At 38.0% G+C, this 23682-nt stretch overlaps 1 protein-coding gene across 2 annotated transcripts; it reads right to left on the bottom strand.

Moving 5' to 3' along the window:
• Nucleotides 1-1111: 1111 nt before the first annotated feature.
• On the bottom strand, nucleotides 1112-23489 carry LOC149068930 (uncharacterized). Of its 2 annotated transcripts, none has more exons than XM_089251176.1 (8): nucleotides 23401-23489; nucleotides 17238-17467; nucleotides 14345-14579; nucleotides 7125-7223; nucleotides 5767-5840; nucleotides 3270-3419; nucleotides 2965-3070; nucleotides 1112-1609 (listed from the first exon to the last, which is right to left on the bottom strand). In XM_089251176.1, the coding sequence occupies exons 2-8, from the start codon at nucleotides 17448-17450 to the stop codon at nucleotides 1425-1427; spliced, it is 1062 nt and encodes a 353-aa protein (XP_089107302.1). In that variant the 5' UTR covers nucleotides 17451-17467; nucleotides 23401-23489; the 3' UTR covers nucleotides 1112-1424. The 2 variants fall into 2 exon arrangements, with proteins under 2 accessions (XP_089107302.1, XP_089107303.1); XM_089251177.1 differs by having other exon boundaries at nucleotides 23397-23471.
• Nucleotides 23490-23682: the final 193 nt, after the last annotated feature.

Genomic DNA, 23682 nt, shown 5'->3' with positions numbered 1-23682 from the left:
ATAGTATCTTTTTCCTCTTTGAAACTGATTATTTCGGCAATGCCAAGTGATAGCGATTTCTGTGAAGCTTTTTTTTTTTTTTCGCGAAGAAGGTTTTCTTAAAAACACCTGAAGCTAAAGGTGCTCTTCCAAAGATTTTTTCGAGGCTTTTTTTCGCAAGCAGGCTTTGCATCCCCCCCCCCCTTCCCCCTTCTTTCTTCCAAACCGAACACGGCCAACACATAGCCCACTAAACAATTATTGAATGTCTAGTCGGCCGTGGCCAACACCCCCCCCCCCCCTATAGATAAGATCTGATATAGATCAGATAAGGGCGTAACATTTTACAGCAATTTACACTTACTTTTTCTCCAAGAAGTATTTGTAAACAATACGTAATTGGCAGTTTACAGGTAACAATTGGTAACATTTTTGGCGAGAAATTTCCCGTATTTATGATCCTAATTTTCCCCCCATTTTTCTCAGTAAAATGTAGTCACTATGAGGAGCAAATTGCTTCATTTTGTTCATTTTGTTGTATTTGATAGCATCTGATTATATTTTTCATACTTAATAGGTCTTGAAAACGTCAACCACGGCCAATATACCTACTCATGGTCATATGGTAACCCTACGTATTCATATAAAACACTTGTGGTTGTGTTTGCCTCCAAAATACTAATAATTTGTTTTAACACTCAGAATGCTCCCATCTCATCCTTGTAATCGATTAGAGAGCTCGATCATCCTGCGATGATGTGAATTTTATTTTATTTTCAACATGAAGTTCTTAAAACGACGTATAGATGGTGTACGCATAAATTCTCTAGTTTTTGTTATTATTATTTCCCTTCTTTTCCAACCCCCCTCCCTCTCTCTCACATACACACAAAAAGCATTAATCAGTGAAGGAACTAAAGACAGGTTTCCGTCTAATACAGTGTTCGTCTTAGATAGGTTTCACTATATTTGCAACGTATGAGTTTGAGAGTGCCATCTATCTTTCATAAAAGACAACTGAAAAAAAGAGGAAATATTTTTACTCTGCCGTTTTGAGAAGCAATTCTCCGACTATATCAGTAGCATAAGGCTTAAAGCTACTATTCCATGGCAAGAATCAAACATCGAAACGTAATAAACAAGCGAAACGAATCTACTTTATTTTCCATGATGATGAATGACACACAACAAAAATGAACATGAATTTACAATAAAACCTGTCTATAGCCTTGAGCACCTACGGATCCGTTAAAGTTCGTGAAAAACTAGAAATTTATCCAGTTTTCACAATATTGTGGACATCTAATGCAGAAATTAACTACACGGTTGTCCAAACACACTACGGCAATGTGTCCGGGACAATGAGGTCTCCAATTAGGCAGGTTTTAGTGTACAATATGTGATTGGGCTATATACAGGTAGATGACACACACATACAAGAGTCGCTATCTCGACGCCTGCTGGACGAACAGCGCACTTTGGTATACGTCCACGGACCTCGCAGCCACGGCCAAGTCCATCGAAGAAGTGCTGCTGCTGCTGCTGCTAGTTGACGCTGATCCTTCCCCGGATCCCGATAAGATTGCCCAAACGGCAAACAGCAGAAACACGAACCCTCCTATTATGGTCACTGCGGATTGAAAATAAAAGCGACATTCATGTTTCATTATGTTTGAAATAACACTGTATAAAGGGTAATCTCTTGAACTCTAAAAGACAAAATAAGATAAGGGTGCTCAGACATTGGATAGAGTTGGCGTCACGATCTGAGGTTTCCAACATTTTTTCCTTCCCGCACCTCCATAGCAATGTGACTTACCTTCCCTCACCCCCTCGGATAATACATTTTTATCTGTTAGAAAATTCGGGAATATTTGTGTAATTGATTACATTAACTATCTAATAATTAATTTCCATGAATTGTTTTACTTATTGTTTAATGATTGATATTAATTACAGCCAAAGAATAAATTAATTCTTCTTTGACACTTGACTGAGTAACTAAGTCTAGAATTCTGCGAAGATTTTAACAACTGGTTGATGCGAAGATAAGTTCAGGAAAGAAAATTCAACTGCCTCTATGGGGGGAATCGAACCAACGCCCTCTCATATGCCGAGTGAACGCGCTAGACTACTGCGCTATAGAAGCAACGGACTTTTTTTTTTAAACAGAGCACAACTCAGGTCTATCGCCATGGGCAATTTACTATCTAAGTGAGTTGTGCCGGAAATGTAAGTGTGTGTACCTAATAGTCTGAGTGCGTATCTAGTGTTGAGTTTGATTTTTCAGTGCTGCCATCATCAGAAGCGAAGTGAGTGAAGTGAAATGACTGAATACTTGTACTGTTTGCAGGCCTGTTGCTCTCTACGACGAGACTTTTTAATGAAGAGATAGGCTCGCATTTGAGCCTCGAAAAGTTGGGAACCACAGAAAATCAAATCACCACTTTGGTGACGGTGGGTTTCGAACGCGGGTCCCCCCGATGCGAGTCCGTCACTATGAGCACTCGACCACCACAGGGCTCCTTAGAGCTTGTATGCACCGAACGGGACCGTACATAGACAATCAGACCTAACTCAACCCCAACAGTTCACATACACTAATATTTGTCACCAGATGACAGCTTATCTGAAAATGTCACTCTCCACTATTCATACGAAGGTTTTAACAACTGTCTGATGCGAATTCAGGCGAAGCTGGAGAGTCAGTTAGTGAGCTGTTGCTGAGTGAGGTATGACTATATCCATGTGCGGTCCCGTTCAGTGCATACAAGCTCTAAGGAAAGAAGTTCGTTGCTTCTATAGCGTAGTGGTCTAGCGCGCTTACCTGGCATGCGAGAGCAGGTGGGTTCGATTTCCCGTAGAGGGAATTGGATTTTCTTTCTTGAATTCACCTTCGCATCTGCCGGTCATTAAAACTTTCGAATGAATAGCGGAGAGTCATCTTCAAATACAATTCTAGATAAAATGGAATTTTAAACGTACCGGCTTTGATTGATATCCGCTCTGCGACCATCCGGCCTCCGATAACAGCTATTAATGTACAGATGGCGTGGCCAACCACCGCACCGAATATTACCCCCGACATGTTCTGCAATTTCGAGAGAAAACATCAGTTTTAGAAAATGTCCAAACAAAATCACTGCAAACTTACAAGTTGTTGGTGGTTTTATAAGCACACGATTGGGGTGGAAGACCCACGGTTCAATCCGCTAAACGAGATGAATCAATCGCTTTTAAATGGATTTCGATTATCGATTATGATAATCGATTACTATTATTATTATTACCTCTCGAGCTGCAAGAACGATGGTCGTGATTTGCGACCTGTCACCCCATTCGGCAAGGAACGTCATGGCAAACGATTCGGCGAATATCCACAGCAATCCAACTTTGAGCAACTTTTTCTTATAACTGGCCTCGCCATCTTCTTCGTACACCTACAGAAAAGCCACAATCATCCATTCAGATCAAAAGATTCATATATCCGTAGATATTGAGTCTTAACGGGACCCGGGCCTAGTGCTTACAACCTGGGTCCCATTAAGACTTTTATTGGTTCTGAATTTCTCTCTAAACTCTGAAATTATTTCTTTCAATAATTCTGAGATTTCCCGTTAATTTTTAGCGAGATAAAATTTATCGAGGTGCTCATATTTTTGTGCAGGTTGTTTTCCCCATCATTCAAGCACATTCGGAAATTGCGTATGCATTTTTGGGGACTCCCCGCCCCCAAGTATATGAAATGAAAGCTGAAGAGGGCGGAGTGTTTATGTTGTGGAGTCCCCGAAAACATTAAGATTACCCCCCCCCCGTACATATAGTATACGAGTCATAGGGATCAACTTTGACGTAAGTGGGCCTGGGGAAAGCAGGAAACTATGGTCAAAGATGTTTTGTTAGCAAGTGACTATATGTTGTTCAAGTTTTTGGGCCCCTAAAAACCACGGGACCTTGAGAAAATTCTATCACTCTCCCATGCAGAAATCATGCTCTGCGTAAACACACACACACAAGGAACACATTAAATAACTTGGGTGTTAAAAAACGAAAACTATGTTATTTACATAACGGTACTTTCTTCCTTTCAAACCGAGCACAATCAGTGCCGTAACTATTGCCAACTTCAAGGCGCAAATGCGAACCGATCTCCCCGTTAAAAAGTGTCCCCCCAGAGAGTAACAGGCCTACAAAATGCTACACAAACCGTGCAAAATTAATTTTTATTACTATTTGCGTTGCATAAAAATTCCACATTTCACGTTGAGTAGTGCTCAATGAGCACTCTTTCATCCGCACATGTAGCCCGAGATAGAAAGGGTGCTCATATTGAGATGCGGTAGTTTTATGTAAGGGAAATCTTGATAAACATTAATTATGCACTGTTTGTGTCGCTGTTTAAGCGTTACGTCGAGTTTTTGGTGATGCAGTGTCATCTGTGAGTGAAAACAATCCCCTGCAAATCTATCATTATATTGAGATTGTCGTTATACGCCCTACTCTTTATAACGGACTTTAATGGCCGTATTCACCGACAGAAGTTAAACTACATACTATCGCAGGTTAAAGAATTAGAAATCGACACGGATTGTGGTTAAAATCCTGAATTTAACCAATCTGTTTCGATCTTCAATCCTTTCACCCGCGATTACGGTTTAAACTCCGTCGGTGAATACGGCCCTTACTGTAGTTATTTCTCACGTCGGGGAAAGGGGGTGATACAGGGAAAAATTAGTTCTAATTTTTATCGACAGAGAAGGCGTCATGAAAGTCTGACCAAAGTGATCGGACCCCCGAACCTTTCTTTAGCCTCTTCGTGTCCGAAATATTCGTAAAGCTTCAACCGGCCAATCGTGGCTGAGGTAAGACTTGGCCAGCATGCTTTATCAACCATTATCAACATCACAATGAAAACCTTATGTACGCCCCAAGAAGTGGAAAATTCAGTGAAATGAGCTGTTAATTGCAAACCCTGCATTTTTTTTTTCATAGAGTTGTGATTTGTATATTTCTATTGGTTTGCTTTCATGGGGGCCATCCATCGACAGGAATTTAAGAACTAAATTGATTTTTTATTAGTTTTCAAGATGTATCCAGCCAAGATATACAGAAAAGAGGCTGTTATCTAGAGATGATTTTTGGAAAAAAAATTCACTTCTACCTTTAGGGGCCATTCAAGTATTACGTAAGCAGATTTTCAGCCCTTTTTCACCCCCCACCCCCCCCCTTGTCAGCAAAACGCTGACGCCCCCCCCCCCTCTCCCGTCAGCGAAATTTCGTCAGCAGCTTAGAATATTTCATATCTTCAAAAAGGGGTGGGTGATGACGTAAGCAACCTTCAAACCCCCCCCCCCTTGTCATCAAAAGTCAGCAAATCCGAAACCCCCCCCCTCGATGCTGACGTAATACTTGAATGGCCCCTTATGGGCACACGAACCCACCCCCACACATGCCGAACGAATGCTCTACCACTACACTATAGAAGCAGATAGACTGTGCCTTCCTTGGAGAGATAATTTTTTTTTCTAAACAGACAGTTTTCTGTACATCTTGTATTAACAAGTGGGGAGGACATCTTTCTCTACATATGTGTCCAAGACGTTTCGCCCACCCTGTACTCTTATGTAGGTTGCTCTTCTGGCTCTCAAGTTACTTTTAGGCCGAAAGCGCTTCACTATATGTAGCGTGTATAGTGTATGTTCAGTGTTGTCAATATTATGCAAGCAGATAGGACGGCGTGTCATCGTAAAAACAAAATGACTCATCGACATTTTGAATCAATCTTACTTTCGAGTGTCTCGTTTCGATCGTTTTCTGGACGTCGTCGTATTCGCTGAGGTCGTTGTTGGCCATTGAGCAACCTGTAAACACGTTTTACATAATTAGCACCTGCTTATACTAGTTGAAATTCAATTCATCTCAGTGAAACCCCTCAGAGCCGCCCTTGAGAGTGAGTGATAGGTGAGGTCGCACAGGGCCCCGCACTCTAAGTAAATTATTGGAGGCTTCTCACCAATTATTAAATCATTTCTTTCAATAATTTAATTCTGAATTTTCATCAGTTCTGGAATTTTTTTGTAGCATTAATTCTGAATTTTCGTGAATTGCAGAATTTCATGAATATTAATTATCTTAATTGTACCTTAATTTTCAGTTCTGGAATTTTCATAAATTCTGGAATCATTTCTTTCATCGATTTCGGAATTATTTCTTTCATTGATTTTGGAATTATTTCTTTCATCGATTATAGATTAATTTCTTTCATCGATTCTCGAATTGCTTCTTTCAGCAATTCTGGAATTGCTTCTTTCCCATCGATTCTCGAATTGGTTTTTTTTTTCAACGATTCTGGAATTATTTCAATCATCGATTCTAGAATTATTTCCCCCATTGATTCTGGAATTGTTTCTTCCGCCGATTCTGGAATCATTTCTTTCATCGATTCTTGAATTGTTTCTTTCAGTGATTCTAGTATTATTTCTTTCATCGATTCTTGGATTGTTTCTTTCATCGATTCTAGTATTATTTCTTTCATCGATTCTTGGATTGTTTCTTTCATCGATTCTGGGATTGTTTCTTTTAGCGATTCTGAAATTATTTTTTTTCATTGCTCCTGAATTTTCACCACTTCTGGAATTATATATATATATATATATATATATTTATGTATTTAATTCACCAATTCTGGAATTATTTCTTACGTTAATTCCGAATTTTTATTAATTCTGGAAAAAAATTCATTTCGTTAATTCTGTGGTAACATTCCCTCTCTTATTTGTTTCACTAGAGTTCTGAATTTTCATCAACTCTGGAATTATTTTTTCATTCCGAATTTTTATTGATGCTGGAATAATTTCTTTCAATTATTTTTTTGATTCATTGTCTGAAATTTTCATTGGTTTTGGGAATCGTGTTTATGTAATTACTTTAAAATCACCTTCAGTGCTGAATTTTCATCAATTTCTGTGTTTGTTTACATCCAATCATCTGTTTAAAATTTTTTATTGTGGAATTTTCTCAATATTCCTCTATATTCTGAAGTGATTCCTTTCGCTACACAGAATATATAAAATTGTGGAGACGCAATTGGTAACGCGTCTGGCAAGGGCGGCCCTGAGTACCCTTCAATTGTACAGTAAACATACCGTCTTTGATCATCTTCAGGCCAAAGATGACGAATAATCCGATCGACACGTAATGGACGTATATCCTCGGGATCACGTTCGAGATCTGTCCGAGGCATGCTGCGGATAAAAAAAATCGATATCAATCTCTTACAATTCATATAATTCTCATTTCATCAAAAATAGGTGTTACTAGCTACATAATACCTGGCGCTTCCCGGGGTTTTCTTCCATTTGTGGGAGGATTGAAAAAGTTGCAAACCATTATAAAGGCATAAACTATACATAATAATGGCAGCATTAAATAAGTGAAAAACCATTGTAAAGGCATATACACGTCCCGAAACGCATTGCTGGGGAAACCACGATAACCAAAGTAAACATTCCGAAAGTGATTATTGAGGCTCAGGAACCATTGTTGCCCGACAGTTTTTTTGCCCATTTCGGGCATTTGCCAAGCTCTGACAAACTTTTAAAGTCTATCGTTCAAGAGTCGGGTCCCGTTTGGTATATATGCAAAATTTGACGACGATCGATCTAAAATTGTAGATTTCTCACAAAACCAATTTTACATACAGTCGATACCGCTTATAACGTTTTTCAAAAACCACAACTAAAAACGTTATAAGCAGTTTTTCACCGACCATAGCTTTTTTATGTCATTTTTAATTTATTAACAAACATTAAGGTACATATAGTGATTTAATAAGAAGCAATTATTTGTTATAACCAGTCACACTATAACAGTTTTCTTTTATAACAATCAAGTTTCCGTAAAAGATTGATGACATCACATGGCACATTTTCTTGCCTTTAAACTAAATATCAGGAAAGTTTCCGGCCCTTTAACTGCTTCTGCAAACGTTACAACTGGTGTCCACTGTGGTTATCATCTACAAATTTAAGTATTTATTTTTTCTTTTAAACTTAAGAGCTCTTTTTAACTTGCTCTGAAACACTTTGACTCGAACTGTGCTCGGCAAAATCTGACGCTTTTACTTCTTCATTTTCCGAAATTTAAAAGGTCACAAAGGCATAATATTGGCCGTTCTGTGAAGAATCGAATTCCAAGAAAGTAAAGTTGGGAAATCCGATTTTCCCTATCTGAAAAAAGCCGCTTTTAAATGACACTTGATGTTGGCGAAAATCTGTCAACTTATGTATGTTTTCTGTCACTAATTATGTATGTTTTGATATGTTATTGATTTGTATGTTATAATCACCATTTTCGTTTCTTTATATGAAAAAAATGTGAAAGAAAAGTACGCTGCTTTAAAGGAAGGAAAAACCCCGATGTGTTAATTTTCCGAACGTTGTAAGCGGGAATAGCAAAAAATTTAAACGTTGTATCCGGGAAAAGTTAACATTATCAATACAGGAAAAAATTTAAATTCACGAAAATAAGTCGCACTAAGCGAGAACGTTATAAGCGGGTTCGACTGTATATAGATTATTTACTGAAACTGAGGGAAGGTATGGGGCAAGGGTCTTCAACCTTTCAGACACGGCGGGCCAAATTGAAACTTCCCACGCGTAATTTAGTGACATCTTAATAGAAGGGGCCAATTAACCTACCGAGTAAAAATAATTATAAACTTTTATTTATTCTTAAATTACTTCTTTTATTAATTATCAATTTCCATTAGTTCTGAAATAATTTTTTTTTCACTTATTCTGTAAACGTTTTTGATTAATTACTGATTAAATTAATTCTGATTTTAATCTGAAATCACTTTAAATGATTCTTTAATCACTTATTTTGGCAATTCTGAAATCATTTTCTTTCTCAATGTATCTTGAAATCATTTCTTCCACTAATTATGCGATTATCCTTTTATTGATTGTGAAATAATTTCTATCAGGAATTACGGAATTATTTCCCATTGATTTATAAATTACATTTTTCATTAATTGTGAATTCTCATCAATATTTCGGAATTATTTTTTCCATTTTTATTCTGGAATTATTTCTTCCATTAATTTCGAAATGATTTCTTTCGTTAATTCAAGGATTAATTGTTTTTAAAAGTTTCCAACCATTTTCTGAAAATGATCTCCAGGCCACGACAAAAAGCTTCGAGAGCCAAATGTGGCCCGCGGGCATGCGTTGAAGATCCCTGGTATAGCGCAAGAGTAAGGGTGCTCAACCTTTATTTAGGTTGAGTGCGGGCTATTTCATTGGTTTAAGAAATCGTCGCGGGCCACTTAAGTGATTTATAAATGTGCCGTGAATCACTTGAATGATCATGATTGAATGATCTGAATGATTTTTCATGATTGAATGATATCTGAATGATCTTTCATGATTGAATGATATCTGAATGATCTTTCATGATTGAATGATATCCGAATGATCTTTCATGATTGAATGATTGAATGATTGAATGATATCTGAATGATCTTTCATGATTGAATGATTGAATGATCTTTCATGATTGAATGATTGAATGATCTTTCATGATTGAATGATCTTTCATGATTGAATGATCTTTCATGATTGAATGATATCTGAATGATCTTTCATGATTGAATGATTGAATGATCTTTCATGATTGAATGATTGAATGATCTTTCATGATTGAATGATATCTGAATGATCTTTCATGATTGAATGATATCTGAATGATCTTTCATGATTGAATGATATCTGAATGATCTTTCATGATTGAATGATATCTGAATGATCTTTCATGATTGAATGATATCTGAATGATCTTTCATGATTGAATGATATCTGAATGATATCTGAATGATCTTTCATGATTGAATGATATCTGAATGATCTTTCATGATTGAATGATATCTGAATGATCTTTCATGATTGAATGATATCTGAATGATATCTGAATGATTGAATGATATCTGAATGATCTTTCATGATTGAATGATATCTGAATGATCTTTCATGATTGAATGATTGAATGATCTTTCATGATTGAATGATATCTGAATGATCTTTCATGATTGAATGATATCTGAATGATCTTTCATGATTGAATGATTGAATGATCTTTCATGATTGAATGATATCTGAATAATCTTTCATGATTGAATGATCTTTCATGATTGAATGATATCTGAATGATCTTTCATGATTGAATGATATCTGAATGAAATTTCATGATTGAATGATATCTGAATGATCTTTCATGATTGAATGATATCTGAATGATCTTTCATGATTGAATGATATCTGAATGATCTTTCATGATTGAATGATATCTGAATGATCTTTCATGATTGAATGGTATCTGAATGATCTTTCATGATTGAATGATCTTTCATGATTGAATGATATCTGAATGATCTTTCATGATTGAATGATATCTGAATGATCTTTCATGATTGAATGATATCTGAATGATCTTTCATGATTGAATGATATCTGAATGATCTTTCATGATTGAATGATTGAATGATCTTTCATGATTGAATGATTGAATGATCTTTCATGATTGAATGATATCTGAATGATCTTTCATGATTGAATGATCTTTCATGATTGAATGATATCTGAATGATCTTTCATGATTGAATGATATCTGAATGATCTTTCATGATTGAATGATATCTGAATGATCTTTCATGATTGAATGATTGAATGATCTTTCATGATTGAATGATTGAATGATCTTTCATGATTGAATGATATCTGAATGATCTTTCATGATTGAATGATCTTTCATGATTGAATGATCTTTCATGATTGAATGATATCTGAATGATCTTTCATGATTGAATGATATCTGAATGATCTTTCATGATTGAATGATTGAATGATCTTTCATGATTGAATGATATCTGAATGATCTTTCATGATTGAATGATCTTTCATGATTGAATGATATCTGAATGATCTTTCATGATTGAATGATATCTGAATGATCTTTCATGATTGAATGATATCTGAATGATCTTTCATGATTGAATGATTGAATGATCTTTCATGATTGAATGATTGAATGATCTTTCATGATTGAATGATATCTGAATGATCTTTCATGATTGAATGATCTTTCATGATTGAATGATCTTTCATGATTGAATGATATCTGAATGATCTTTCATGATTGAATGATATCTGAATGATCTTTCATGATTGAATGATTGAATGATCTTTCATGATTGAATGATATCTGAATGATCTTTCATGATTGAATGATATCTGAATGATCTTTCATGATTGAATGATATCTGAATGATCTTTCATGATTGAATGGTATCTGAATGATCTTTCATGATTGAATGATCTTTCATGATTGAATGATATCTGAATGATCTTTCATGATTGAATGATATCTGAATGATCTTTCATGATTGAATGATTGAATGATCTTTCATGATTGAATGATTGAATGATCTTTCATGATTGAATGATATCTGAATGATCTTTCATGATTGAATGATTGAATGATCTTTCATGATTGAATGATTGAATGATCTTTCATGATTGAATGATCTTTCATGATTGAATGATATCTGAATGATCTTTCATGATTGAATGATTGAATGATCTTTCATGATTGAATGATTGAATGATCTTTCATGATTGAATGATATCTGAATGATCTTTCATGATTGAATGATATCTGAATGATCTTTCATGATTGAATGATATCTGAATGATCTTTCATGATTGAATGATATCTGAATGATCTTTCATGATTGAATGATATCTGAATGATCTTTCATGATTGAATGATATCTGAATGATATCTGAATGATCTTTCATGATTGAATGATATCTGAATGATCTTTCATGATTGAATGATATCTGAATGATCTTTCATGATTGAATGATATCTGAATGATATCTGAATGATTGAATGATATCTGAATGATCTTTCATGATTGAATGATATCTGAATGATCTTTCATGATTGAATGATTGAATGATCTTTCATGATTGAATGATATCTGAATGATCTTTCATGATTGAATGATATCTGAATGATCTTTCATGATTGAATGATTGAATGATCTTTCATGATTGAATGATATCTGAATAATCTTTCATGATTGAATGATCTTTCATGATTGAATGATATCTGAATGATCTTTCATGATTGAATGATATCTGAATGAAATTTCATGATTGAATGATATCTGAATGATCTTTCATGATTGAATGATATCTGAATGATCTTTCATGATTGAATGATATCTGAATGATCTTTCATGATTGAATGATATCTGAATGATCTTTCATGATTGAATGGTATCTGAATGATCTTTCATGATTGAATGATCTTTCATGATTGAATGATATCTGAATGATCTTTCATGATTGAATGATATCTGAATGATCTTTCATGATTGAATGATATCTGAATGATCTTTCATGATTGAATGATATCTGAATGATCTTTCATGATTGAATGATTGAATGATCTTTCATGATTGAATGATTGAATGATCTTTCATGATTGAATGATATCTGAATGATCTTTCATGATTGAATGATCTTTCATGATTGAATGATCTTTCATGATTGAATGATATCTGAATGATCTTTCATGATTGAATGATATCTGAATGATCTTTCATGATTGAATGATATCTGAATGATCTTTCATGATTGAATGATTGAATGATCTTTCATGATTGAATGATATCTGAATGATCTTTCATGATTGAATGATATCTGAATGATCTTTCATGATTGAATGATATCTGAATGATCTTTCATGATTGAATGGTATCTGAATGATCTTTCATGATTGAATGATCTTTCATGATTGAATGATATCTGAATGATCTTTCATGATTGAATGATATCTGAATGATCTTTCATGATTGAATGATTGAATGATCTTTCATGATTGAATGATTGAATGATCTTTCATGATTGAATGATATCTGAATGATCTTTCATGATTGAATGATTGAATGATCTTTCATGATTGAATGATATCTGAATGATCTTTCATGATTGAATGATATCTGAATGATCTTTCATGATTGAATGATATCTGAATGATCTTTCATGATTGAATGATATCTGAATGATCTTTCATGATTGAATGATATCTGAATGATCTTTCATGATTGAATGATCTTTCATGATTGAATGATCTTTCATGATTGAATGATATCTGAATGATCTTTCATGATTGAATGATATCTGAATGATCTTTCATGATTGAATGATCTTTCATGATTGAATGATCTTTCATGATTGAATGATCTTTCATGATTGAATGATCTTTCATGATTGAATGATATCTGAATGATCTTTCATGATTGAATGATATCTTAATGATCTTTCATGATTGAATGATATCTGAATGATCTTTCATGATTGAATGATATCTGAATGATCTTTCATGATTGAATGATATCTGAATGATCTTTCATGATTGAATGATATCTGAATGATCTTTCATGATTGAATGATCTTTCATGATTGAATGATCTTTCATGATTGAATGATCTTTCATGATTGAATGATCTTTCATGATTGAATGATTGAATGATATCTTAATGATCTTTCATGATTGAATGATATCTGAATGATCTTTCATGATTGAATGATATCTGAATGATCTTTCATGATTGAATGATATCTGAATGATCTTTCATGATTGAATGATATCTGAATGATCTTTCATGATTGAATGATATCTGAATGATCTTTCATGATTGAATGGTATCTGAACGATCTTTCATCTGCATAATCTTTTCGCGAGTCGCTGGAGTGATCTAGAACTGCGTCACAGGTATAGTCCTCCTACCACGAGATGAGATTTGGCTACGGCACGTCACGTCAAACGATTCTATTTTATCCTAGAAGGACATGCCAATCGTGAAAGCTCAGTCACCGATGAACTTTACTCGATGTGCAATCGTTTTACCAGAAGAAAATTGAATCATCCGACGTGACGTGACTTGACGCAGCGAAAATTCATCTCGTGGTCGGAGGACTATAACTTAAGTGATGTGAAACTACACTTCGGCCCGCTTTGATGCTCTGTAAATATACCGCATGTTACTTAAGTGATCTGTGAATGAGTCACATGTCACTTAAGTGATCTGTAAATGTGCCCCGGCTGCTTGAGTGATCTGGAACTGTGTCGCGGTTAAAGTAATCTATGAATATGTCGTGGATCCTTTTTAAGTCAGAGGTCTTCAGAGGCTTGAAGTACTTCGTACAACAGCGCAGGAAGCCCCCCCCCCCCCCCACTCATGTTAAAGCCGGGTGTAGATCCACTACGTCGTGTTTCGATTCAATCACAACCTACCTGAAAGAGCTGTCATGAGTACGAGGGCCGCCAAGGCCCCCGAGAAGACGGCCAGTCTCGAGTGCCTCATCGCCAGGACCACGGCTATGAAGAACGTCTTGTCACCAAGTTCTGAGACGAGTATGACGGACAGCGACGACACAGTGGCGTGGAAGAAGCCCTCCGCCGGAGACAAGTACGACGCCAGCATCTCGAGTTCTGTCAGTGGCGAGTTGTCGCTACCGTTCGTCGACAGCTGTTAAAGAGTCAGACAACGGGACACATTAACATCGTCTAGAATTATTCCTAGTATAGACGTAAACACTCTCTGAAGAACCCAAGTTCACAAAGCACCTCCTAGAGATAGAAGGCCTCTGCACTGTTTGCCACAAACGTCATTCAGACTACCTAGCAAGGTTGCCCCGGAGCAAGGAGCCAATTTGAAGCGTAGCATCCTATTTCGTTTCTTCTTATTTTGGCGTAGAATCTTCCTGGTTGGCTCACAAATACCGCATAGTGATTGGATGAGCAGAGAATTTTTTTCCCTGAATATTCTGAGGGAAAACGGACTACTTACTGACGTCACAAGCAAACTGCGGAGGTCTTCTATCTCTAGGAGGTGCTGGTTCACACCGGAAAGGGTTGTGGTAGTGAACTCTAATAATACAGTATATAAGTGTATGAAATCACTCTAATAGCGTTTCTCTGGATATCATTCCGAGGTGAACTTTTGGAAAAGTATCGTTTTCTCCACCGGGAATTGAATCCAGGACCTCTTGCATACCGGGCAAGCACACTGACCATTATATCACAGAGAGAGACAATCCTTTTGTCCCCCCTTGATACAGTAGCGTGACTTGCAGAGTGGAGACACACCCGTAGTGGAGAGAACGACACTTTTTTTTCCAGTTCACCTCGGCATAATATCCAGATAGCCTATTGATTTCAAGAACCTGGGCCGAGCAAAGATCATCACCCTTCTCTGCTGACGCCACCTGGAGGCCATTAACTGAAGTTAAGAGAGAGTCTGCAATGTTATCTCTCTACTCAGCAAGTCAACTTCTGTGCGTGTTTTAAGGAAAATAGGATCCCTCTCTCTACGGTATAATGGTTAATTCGTGACCAAGCAAGTGACTCTTCCGGTCAATTACGTGACCGGAGACATTCTTGGTCATTCTTTTTGCCGGTCGCTGACCTGGACCACACTCTCTTTAGGTCACGTTTTTGGTAATTCACTGCACATTATCTAGGTCATACTCATGCAGCACACACACACACACACTCTAGGTTACTCCTTTGGTTTCTCACTTTCTAAGTCACTTTTTTTAGTCACTCATATGCTTGCACACTGTTTTGGTCAGTAACATGCTTACAAACTATCTAACTCTTTTAATCGCGCATCGACTCGCTTGTTTAGATCACCTTTTTGGTCATTCAAAAATCTGATGACTTGGCATCTAGGCCATCAATCTTTTGATCGCTCACATGCTTAGACACTGTTATGGTCACTCACCGACCTGTTTTTTTGCTCTTAAGATCAGTCACATGCTTCCAAATTCACTAGATCACTCTTTTGGTCACACAACTGACCTGGTTCATCAAGGTGACTCATATGCTTGCAAACAATCTGGTCACTCTTTTGACGCTCACCGACTTGGTCCTAAGTTCTATAGGTCACTCACATGATTGGACATTGTTTTTGCTACTCACCGACGTAGTCCCATTGCTCCGTAGCTCACTCACATGCTTGCAAATCCTCTAGGTCACTCTCTTGGTGATACACTAACTTGGTCACTTGCTCTCTACGTCACTTCTTGTCACTCACATGCTTGCACATTGTTTTGGTCACTCACAGGCTTGACAACTATGTAGATTACTCGGTTGGCCACTCACATGCCTGTAAACTCTGTAGGTCACTCTTTCGTTTACCCACCGACCTTGTCCGTCGTTCTCTAGGCAGAGGCAGTGTTATGGTTTTACGAATTTCCCCACCCTTCTCCAATTTTGCTAATTTTCTCGTCACTCATTAATCGAATTAGCGCCACTCATCAACGTCAAACTTGCCACCCAGGACTATAGCCCCTCCCACTCAGCCATTTCTGTATTTACGCCTCTGGCCATGTCACATGGGTGCTCGTGAATCCAGGGCCGTCTTAAGAGCATCATGGGCTCCCGGGCCAAGTGATTTTCCTGAGGCCCTACCAGGCAAATTCTAGAAAATTTCAACCAAATCTCATTTTTGTGAGGCCCCTCTTCCCTTGAGGCCCCCGGGTCGTGCCCGGGTTGGCCCGTGCGTTAAGACGGCACTGCGTGAACCCTCGTATGTGAACGTATCGGTTCAGAGCAATTATAATACAACTAGCTATAATTCCCGGCGCTGCCCGGGTTTTCTTCAATAAGGCTGTTTGGATCACTTGATATCTCCCTCTTTCATTGAGGGACATGCAAACCGTGTCAACTTAGACACGGTTTGCATGTCCATCAGCGATGCTGATGATGATTATGACGTCTATTCAAAACGCCTCATTACTGGGAGTATTGAAAATGTGGCCAACCATTATAAAGGCATAAACTATTATACATATACATATGCTAACAGGATTAGAGAAATGACAAACCATTGTAAAGGCATAAAACACGTCTGAAACGCATTGCCAGAGAATCACGGCAACCAAAGTAAACGTTCGGAAAGTGATTGTTGAGGCCCAAAAACCATTGTTGTCCGACAGTTTTTTGCCCATTTGGGGCATTTGCTATGCTCTGACGAAATTTTAAAGTAGGCTATCGTTCAAGTCGGGTCCCATTTGGTATATATCAAAAATTTGATGACGATCGATCTAAAATTGTAGATTTGTATAGAGAACACACAGAAAATTAATTTTATATGTATAAGATGTGCGAAAAATGGTCTCACCTGCAGGATTTCTTCGTCTGTGCCATTCAGGAACACAAGTTCCGCGTCAGTTCCATTGTTGGCGGTAACCGATGTAAAAGATGACGATGACTGATGACCGATCTTCCAAGGCGATTTGCCGACTGGCAAAATGACGAACTCTTCCGAATGACCGAACAGATGAAACAATGCCAGAGCAGCGTAAAATGATAAAGAGAAATGTCGAGTCGTCATCGTGATTACGATGATGCCTGAAAAAGATGGAGATAAGATATCCTCTCTTAAAGCAATGAGTATTGTGAATAAATATCAGCACAGCACAATTATTCAGCTGGGGAGGGGGAAAGGTGCATGCAAAAGGCTCCCGCTGTCACTGATACACAGTTGCTGCAGTCAGCAGTCTAATCTGTTGTGAACCTGTGTCGTTTGTTCATGGAGATAAGCATGGTCGCCCGTCGATAAAGTTCATTTGCGGCACTGAATGTTGTTCACGTTTGACTTAGGTGAAAGTGCCAGTGAAGAACGTGAGGTGATACGTGTCTCCAGGTTCATGTAGACAGAGGACATGCCTACTTTTTAAATGGGTAGTAAATTCATCCATTTTTCTAGACCAATCGATAAGATGCTTGCATTGCCTACCCATAGAGTTCCAAAAAGGGCATATGTACCCCTTTAAAATACGTAGATCAAGGGTGTTCAACTTTTCGGAAAGTGCTCGCAATTTCACAGGTATTGAAAACGTTCCGCGGGACACTTAAGTGATCTGGAACAATCACGCCACTGGTCACTGAAATGGTCTGAAAATGTACCGCGATATACTCAAGTGATCTGGTAATGTGTTGCTTAGTTCATTTTTACGAAATTAGGTTTTGAGGCCACGGGTTAAGAATGTATGGCTTAGATGGCTTATGTATCTCTAGGAAGCATGTACCTTCTTGGAAGGAGTATCACTACAAATGCGTTAAGATAGAAGCGTTAAGATCTCCTAGGATTACGTACAAGTTGCGTAAGACGCATGCTCATACCTTTATACACAGACTTGACTTGAGCGCATAGGGCTCGTGTGTTATTAAAGAAATTCGTAGGGCGGTCGTATTGCGGGCACGTAGCGTTTCCATAGAAAACGTACGTATCTTGCCCCTTTCCCCAGAAATCGCAGAGGGCTTACGTATCTTCAGAAATGTGTGGAAAACCTGCACGCACCCCTCCCCTCTTAAAAGGCGTAAGGGAGAGGGAGCCTTTCGTATAGGGGGGGCCCTAGGAATACGGAAGAGGGTAAGTGCTACGTTTTCCTAGTGCAGACGTTATATGTTATGGGTACGAAGCGGACCTAATTCTCTCGAGCATAGCCTAAGAGTCTTGAATTACTAGGGAAATGCGTAAGATGATTGGATTTGGAAGACCGTAAAGTTGCATAGAAGGTGTGCATATTTCCAGAAGCATAGGTGGACAGCAAACGGGGGGGGGGTGTTAGAGGGCGATCGCCCCCTAACGTTCAGAGGGAAATTTTTTTATTACAGGCATTGGCAGAACAAAAAGTTTGGGAGACTATGCTCTAACCTCATGGTCTCCCAAACTTTTTGTTCCATCGCCCCCTCAGAAATTTTTTCCTCTCCTCGCCCCCAACTCAAGTAAACCCATAGGATCCTATGTTAAATCAGTAGGTCCTATCGCCCCCTTGGACCATTCCATAGCCCTGGTGGGCGATGGAATGGTCCATCGGTCCCAATGGTCCAGAATCTTTTTTTCTTTTTTTGCACACTCTTGAAATGTTTTTGGGGCGCTTTTTACGGGCATTGTAACTTCAACGATGTCGAACTCACAAACTCACCATTAGTCCTATTCCTGTAACGAGCTGAGTATAATTCTTCCTTTGTTCGTTGACATCAAACTAGTGAAAATGACCATGAGACCGTGAAATAAGCCTCGCAACAAGGAAAGAATCCGAAGGGCGATTCGATCTATTGGCTGTTATTTGAATGCTATGAGAAGGAGAGTTAACGATATTTGACACAGTATGTGACTGTTGACGAGGCCGTCTTGAACGACTTCAATCGGCGATCAAGCGTTTGTGTGAGATTCCTTCGCGACATGACGATTATTGTTGTTGGAATACCGCCAGCTTGGATTTATTTCAGCAATGACTCAATGGGAAATGTCCATCCGGTGTTGACCCGTTAACGTAGACGAAATCGTCGCACGCACGAGCATTAAACCAGGAAACCCGTGAGTAATGATGACTAACTTGAACCTTAGTCATTGAAGTCCTCTATCGATCCACCGAACATTGAAAGAAATAATGCATCATGGCACCATTCAATCCGATTCATTTATTCAGGTTAAATATACAGGGGTGACCATAGGATGCCTAACCTTTTGATGAGCACGGGCCATTTAAATTATTCTTTGCAACGGAAGAGGGCTGCTTGAGTGATTTGATAACTGATCGTTGGCTGTGATAAAATAGTGTATTCCGACACCCTTCTCCTCACGTATTTCTAGAAATGTGCAAGCCCCTCACACATTCCTAGGGAGAGGTATCACATGTTTCCTAAGCATTCTCACAAATACACACGTTCTGTTCATTTCTAGGAGTATGAACACCTCACATGCATGTCCGAAGAAAAGCAAACCTACACGCATTTTTAGAAATGTGTGTGTGTGTGTGTGTGTGAGCTTTTCTACCTTTCCCCTCTTCCGCATTTCTACAAATACACGCAATTCTTATGAATTTGATATGCGTACCTCACACATGCATTTCTAGAGATAAGCCTCCTAAGTATTTCTAAGCATACATTACACATGTCTCTTACGCATTCCTGCAAATACATACAAATCCTATGCATTCCATGTGGGGGGGGGGAGAGGCATGCACACCCCCCACATGCATGTCTAGAGATAAACTTGTCCCCACGCATTTCTAGAGATGATCCAGTTCCCCTCCCCAAGTATTTTTGGGATTACACGCACGTCTTACGACTCGCCTTCCTATAAACACACACAAGTCCTATGCATTACAAGAGATACGCACATATCACATGCATGCCTAGTGATAAGCAAGCCCTTTACGCCGTTTACGTATTACTAAGGATAAGGAAGCCCTCTAGGAATTCGTGCATGCGTGCATTCCTAGCCTACGCATTCATACAAATACACATATCTTCTACGCATTCCTCTGGGTACGCACATCCCACATGCATTTCTAGAGATAAGCAAGCCCCCTGCGCATTTCTAGAAATACACGTGCCTGTGCATTCTTAGGGCCCTTTCACACGGAGCGGATGCGGGTCCGGAAGAAGTTTTAACAATTGGAATATACTGCGCCTTTCAGACGAGCCGAAAAATCTCCGCACCTAGGAAATGTTCATGCGGGTCCGGACGTCGTCCGCATGTGTCAAAACCTAAGTGCGGGCTCCGCATCCGCACATAGAAGTTTTGACAATAGGTTTATTCGGAGCTATTCACACGATGCGGATGCGGAGCGAATTCGTCCGCATCTTTGGCTACTTTTTGAAGGTGATTTTTCACGGAATTTTTTTAATTATTTGCCATAAATACCCTTAAAAACACCATATGATGGTCCCTGCTCATTAATATAATGTACCTACATACGTGTATCCCTTCGTTTCCTTCTGAGATTGAGATATAGCAACTTTAACTGCCTTTTGTCCATATTTCACAATTTTATATAATAAAACCTGCCAACAACGGCCACTGACGGGACCAAAACTATAAGCCGTTCTGTTCATTACGAATATTTAATTGACTACATAATTTGATAACTTTTTAAATTTAATTTAAAAATTTTAATTTTTTTCTTTTTAAAATTTTAAAATTATTTAAAAATATGAATATCTGAAATATTATTTTAAATATTTGTTATTTTTTTAAATTTTTAATGTTAATTTTTTAAACTTTAAAAAAAATACTTTTATTAAACAACGTTATCCACGTACGGTGTTCACCCAGGGCCGGATTAAGTCGTTTGAAGACCCTAGCACTTGAATATTTTTGGGGGTTCCCCCGATACCTACAAGTTAATTTTACACGATATTCAGTCTATAAACTTGAAAAAATGAAATTTTATATTTCAGAAGTGAGACTAATGTAAAGATGGGATTTCACGCTAAAAGGTTTATGAAAGTTATTTTATAAAACTTGAAAAATGTAACCAATAAACACATCTGTTACATTCGAGAAAACTTAACTGATCCGCCTATTGGTTGCATTTTTCAAGTTTTATAAACGAACTTTTATAGTGTAATCCCGGCCTAAGACAGAATTGTGTTGTGAATATTTCTAAGCACAGGCATTTTGAAAGTCTCTACCCCTTCCCTTTTTTACTACTTGAAAATTCTTTGATATCTCCTGAATTTTTTTTTTCTTTTTTTTGGAACATCGAAAGTTTTGGATGTTTTTGGATTTGATTTTTCGAACATTGGATGTTTTTTTGTTTTCTTCCATATTTTTCCGAAAAGACGGATTTTTTTTTTCAAAATATTTTGAAAATATTTGAAGACATTTTCTCCCATCGACTACTTGTGAGGATCGGAATGAAGACATCTTTATTCCCATATTCTATACGGCTCTAGATTAAACCACCAAAGAATGCCTCTAGGCTGCCTATGGTCACTGAATCAGGGGTGAAGGAGAAAAATAATTACAAAAATTGCGAAAAAACAGTTTATATGCACGAATTTCGAACTAAAGATGCGGGCGATTCGTCCGCATCTTCAGCGCTCGTTTGAAAGGGTATGCGGACCCGCATCCGCATCCGCTCCGTGTGAAAGGGGCCTTAGAAATACACGCAACCGCTACGCATTCTTAGAAATACACACAACTGCTACGCATTGTTACAAATACGTACAACTAGGGTTACCAGATTCGAAAATCGAGAAAGGAGGAATCTTGCGCTCATCCTTCGTGGCACCGCTTTTCCCAATTTCCACAACAAATGGCGCCACTATATTGATAAAAAAAAACCGTCTCAACAATATATATTTTCCCCAACTATAAAACAGAACCTCTAAAAAATCAAAAAAAAAAGACCAAATAACGATTGATCTCTCCTTGCTTTTTAATGAACTGTTCACACAGTCTGGTCAGTTTTACTGCTTTGTCTGCAGCAAGGCGCGACAGGTTTTCTTTCTCTACCCTTAGAAGGGTTTTTTTTTTTACCATCAGAGGTGATTTCGCCACAGTAATCCGCATTAAGTGTTCTTTTCAGAAAATAGGATGAAAAGTTTTCTTTATTTCTGAATGGAAAAGGTAACAGCCCCCCCCCCCCCTCAATGGAACATACGGCATTAGCTGTTGGTGAGCGAGCAATGGTAATCTCGAAATGGATGCTGCGGCTTTGTTCTTCCAGAGCTTCATATTATCATATTATCCTGGAGCAAGCTGGGCAGTGATTAGAATAGCATCTGCCATGCTTGGAGACGTGTGTTCTGGGAATTTCGACGGCGATTGGTCAGAGTGTAAAGGTTTCGGGTGGGGAAACGACAAGGGATATGTTTAAGAGTTAACAAAAATTCCCCAGGAAAAAAAAGGAAAAATAATTTCGGAAACCTGAAAGGGGGGGGGGGGGTGGAAACAAAATGGCTAATTTTCTGAAACGTAGAGGACGCTTGAAATGACATCAAAAAGTAGAACGTCTGGTAACCCTACACACAACTTCTACACATTCTTACAAATACACACAACTGCTACGCACTCCAAGGGTACGCAAAACCCACATACGTGTCTAGAAACAAGCCAAGCTCAACACATTTTTAAAAGTGCAATAGCCTCCTGCTATTGCATTTGCTATGCATTGCGAGAAATACATTTTAACTCACTTGGTATGTGTAAATAGTAGTAAACCGGCTTCCTACGCATTTCTAGGAATACGCACACCTAACACGCACTTCCAGTGGTGTGTAACCCTTGCGTGCATGCCTCCAGCGCACTTCCAGGGCGTACTTAAAGCATGAATGTTTGGTGACCTCTACCACACTATAAATTAACTTTAGAAAGACTCGTGGAAAAACTCTGACCTGACTCCAAGATGTAGAGGGTCCTGGAGCCAAGTCAGGACCTGGTATCTTTTCTCATCGCATTTTGTTCGCATATTATAGTTGAAATTTCAAATAAGGACCCCGAATCAGAAGTCACTATATAGTAATTAATCAAGTCACTCACTCACTTTTGAATTGGATTGGGTCCCCTTAAAGATGAATTTCGCACCAAAATGTAGAACTTATTTTGGATCCAGGGATTTCTCCTCGGCATCGACGGAAACAAAAAATGACGAGCACGAGATCTAGAAACTGTTTTAAATACCGGAAAATGCATGAATGTAATCATGTGGGGAGCCCTTCTGGTAAGCTGATTATCTCACTTGACATAAAACTGATGTAACATGTGCGACCTGGAAGCATATCTAATTTTTGGGTCAGTCGAGTGTTTAATTAAATTGTGGAAGCCA

This window comes from Pholcus phalangioides, unplaced genomic scaffold (assembly GCF_987345545.1).
Source record: "Pholcus phalangioides strain wild (caught in Gottingen) unplaced genomic scaffold, Ppha-v1.0 ptg000024l_1, whole genome shotgun sequence".
NCBI lineage: Eukaryota > Metazoa > Arthropoda > Arachnida > Araneae > Pholcidae > Pholcus > Pholcus phalangioides.
This window is presented reverse-complemented; position numbering and strand designations above follow the sequence as displayed.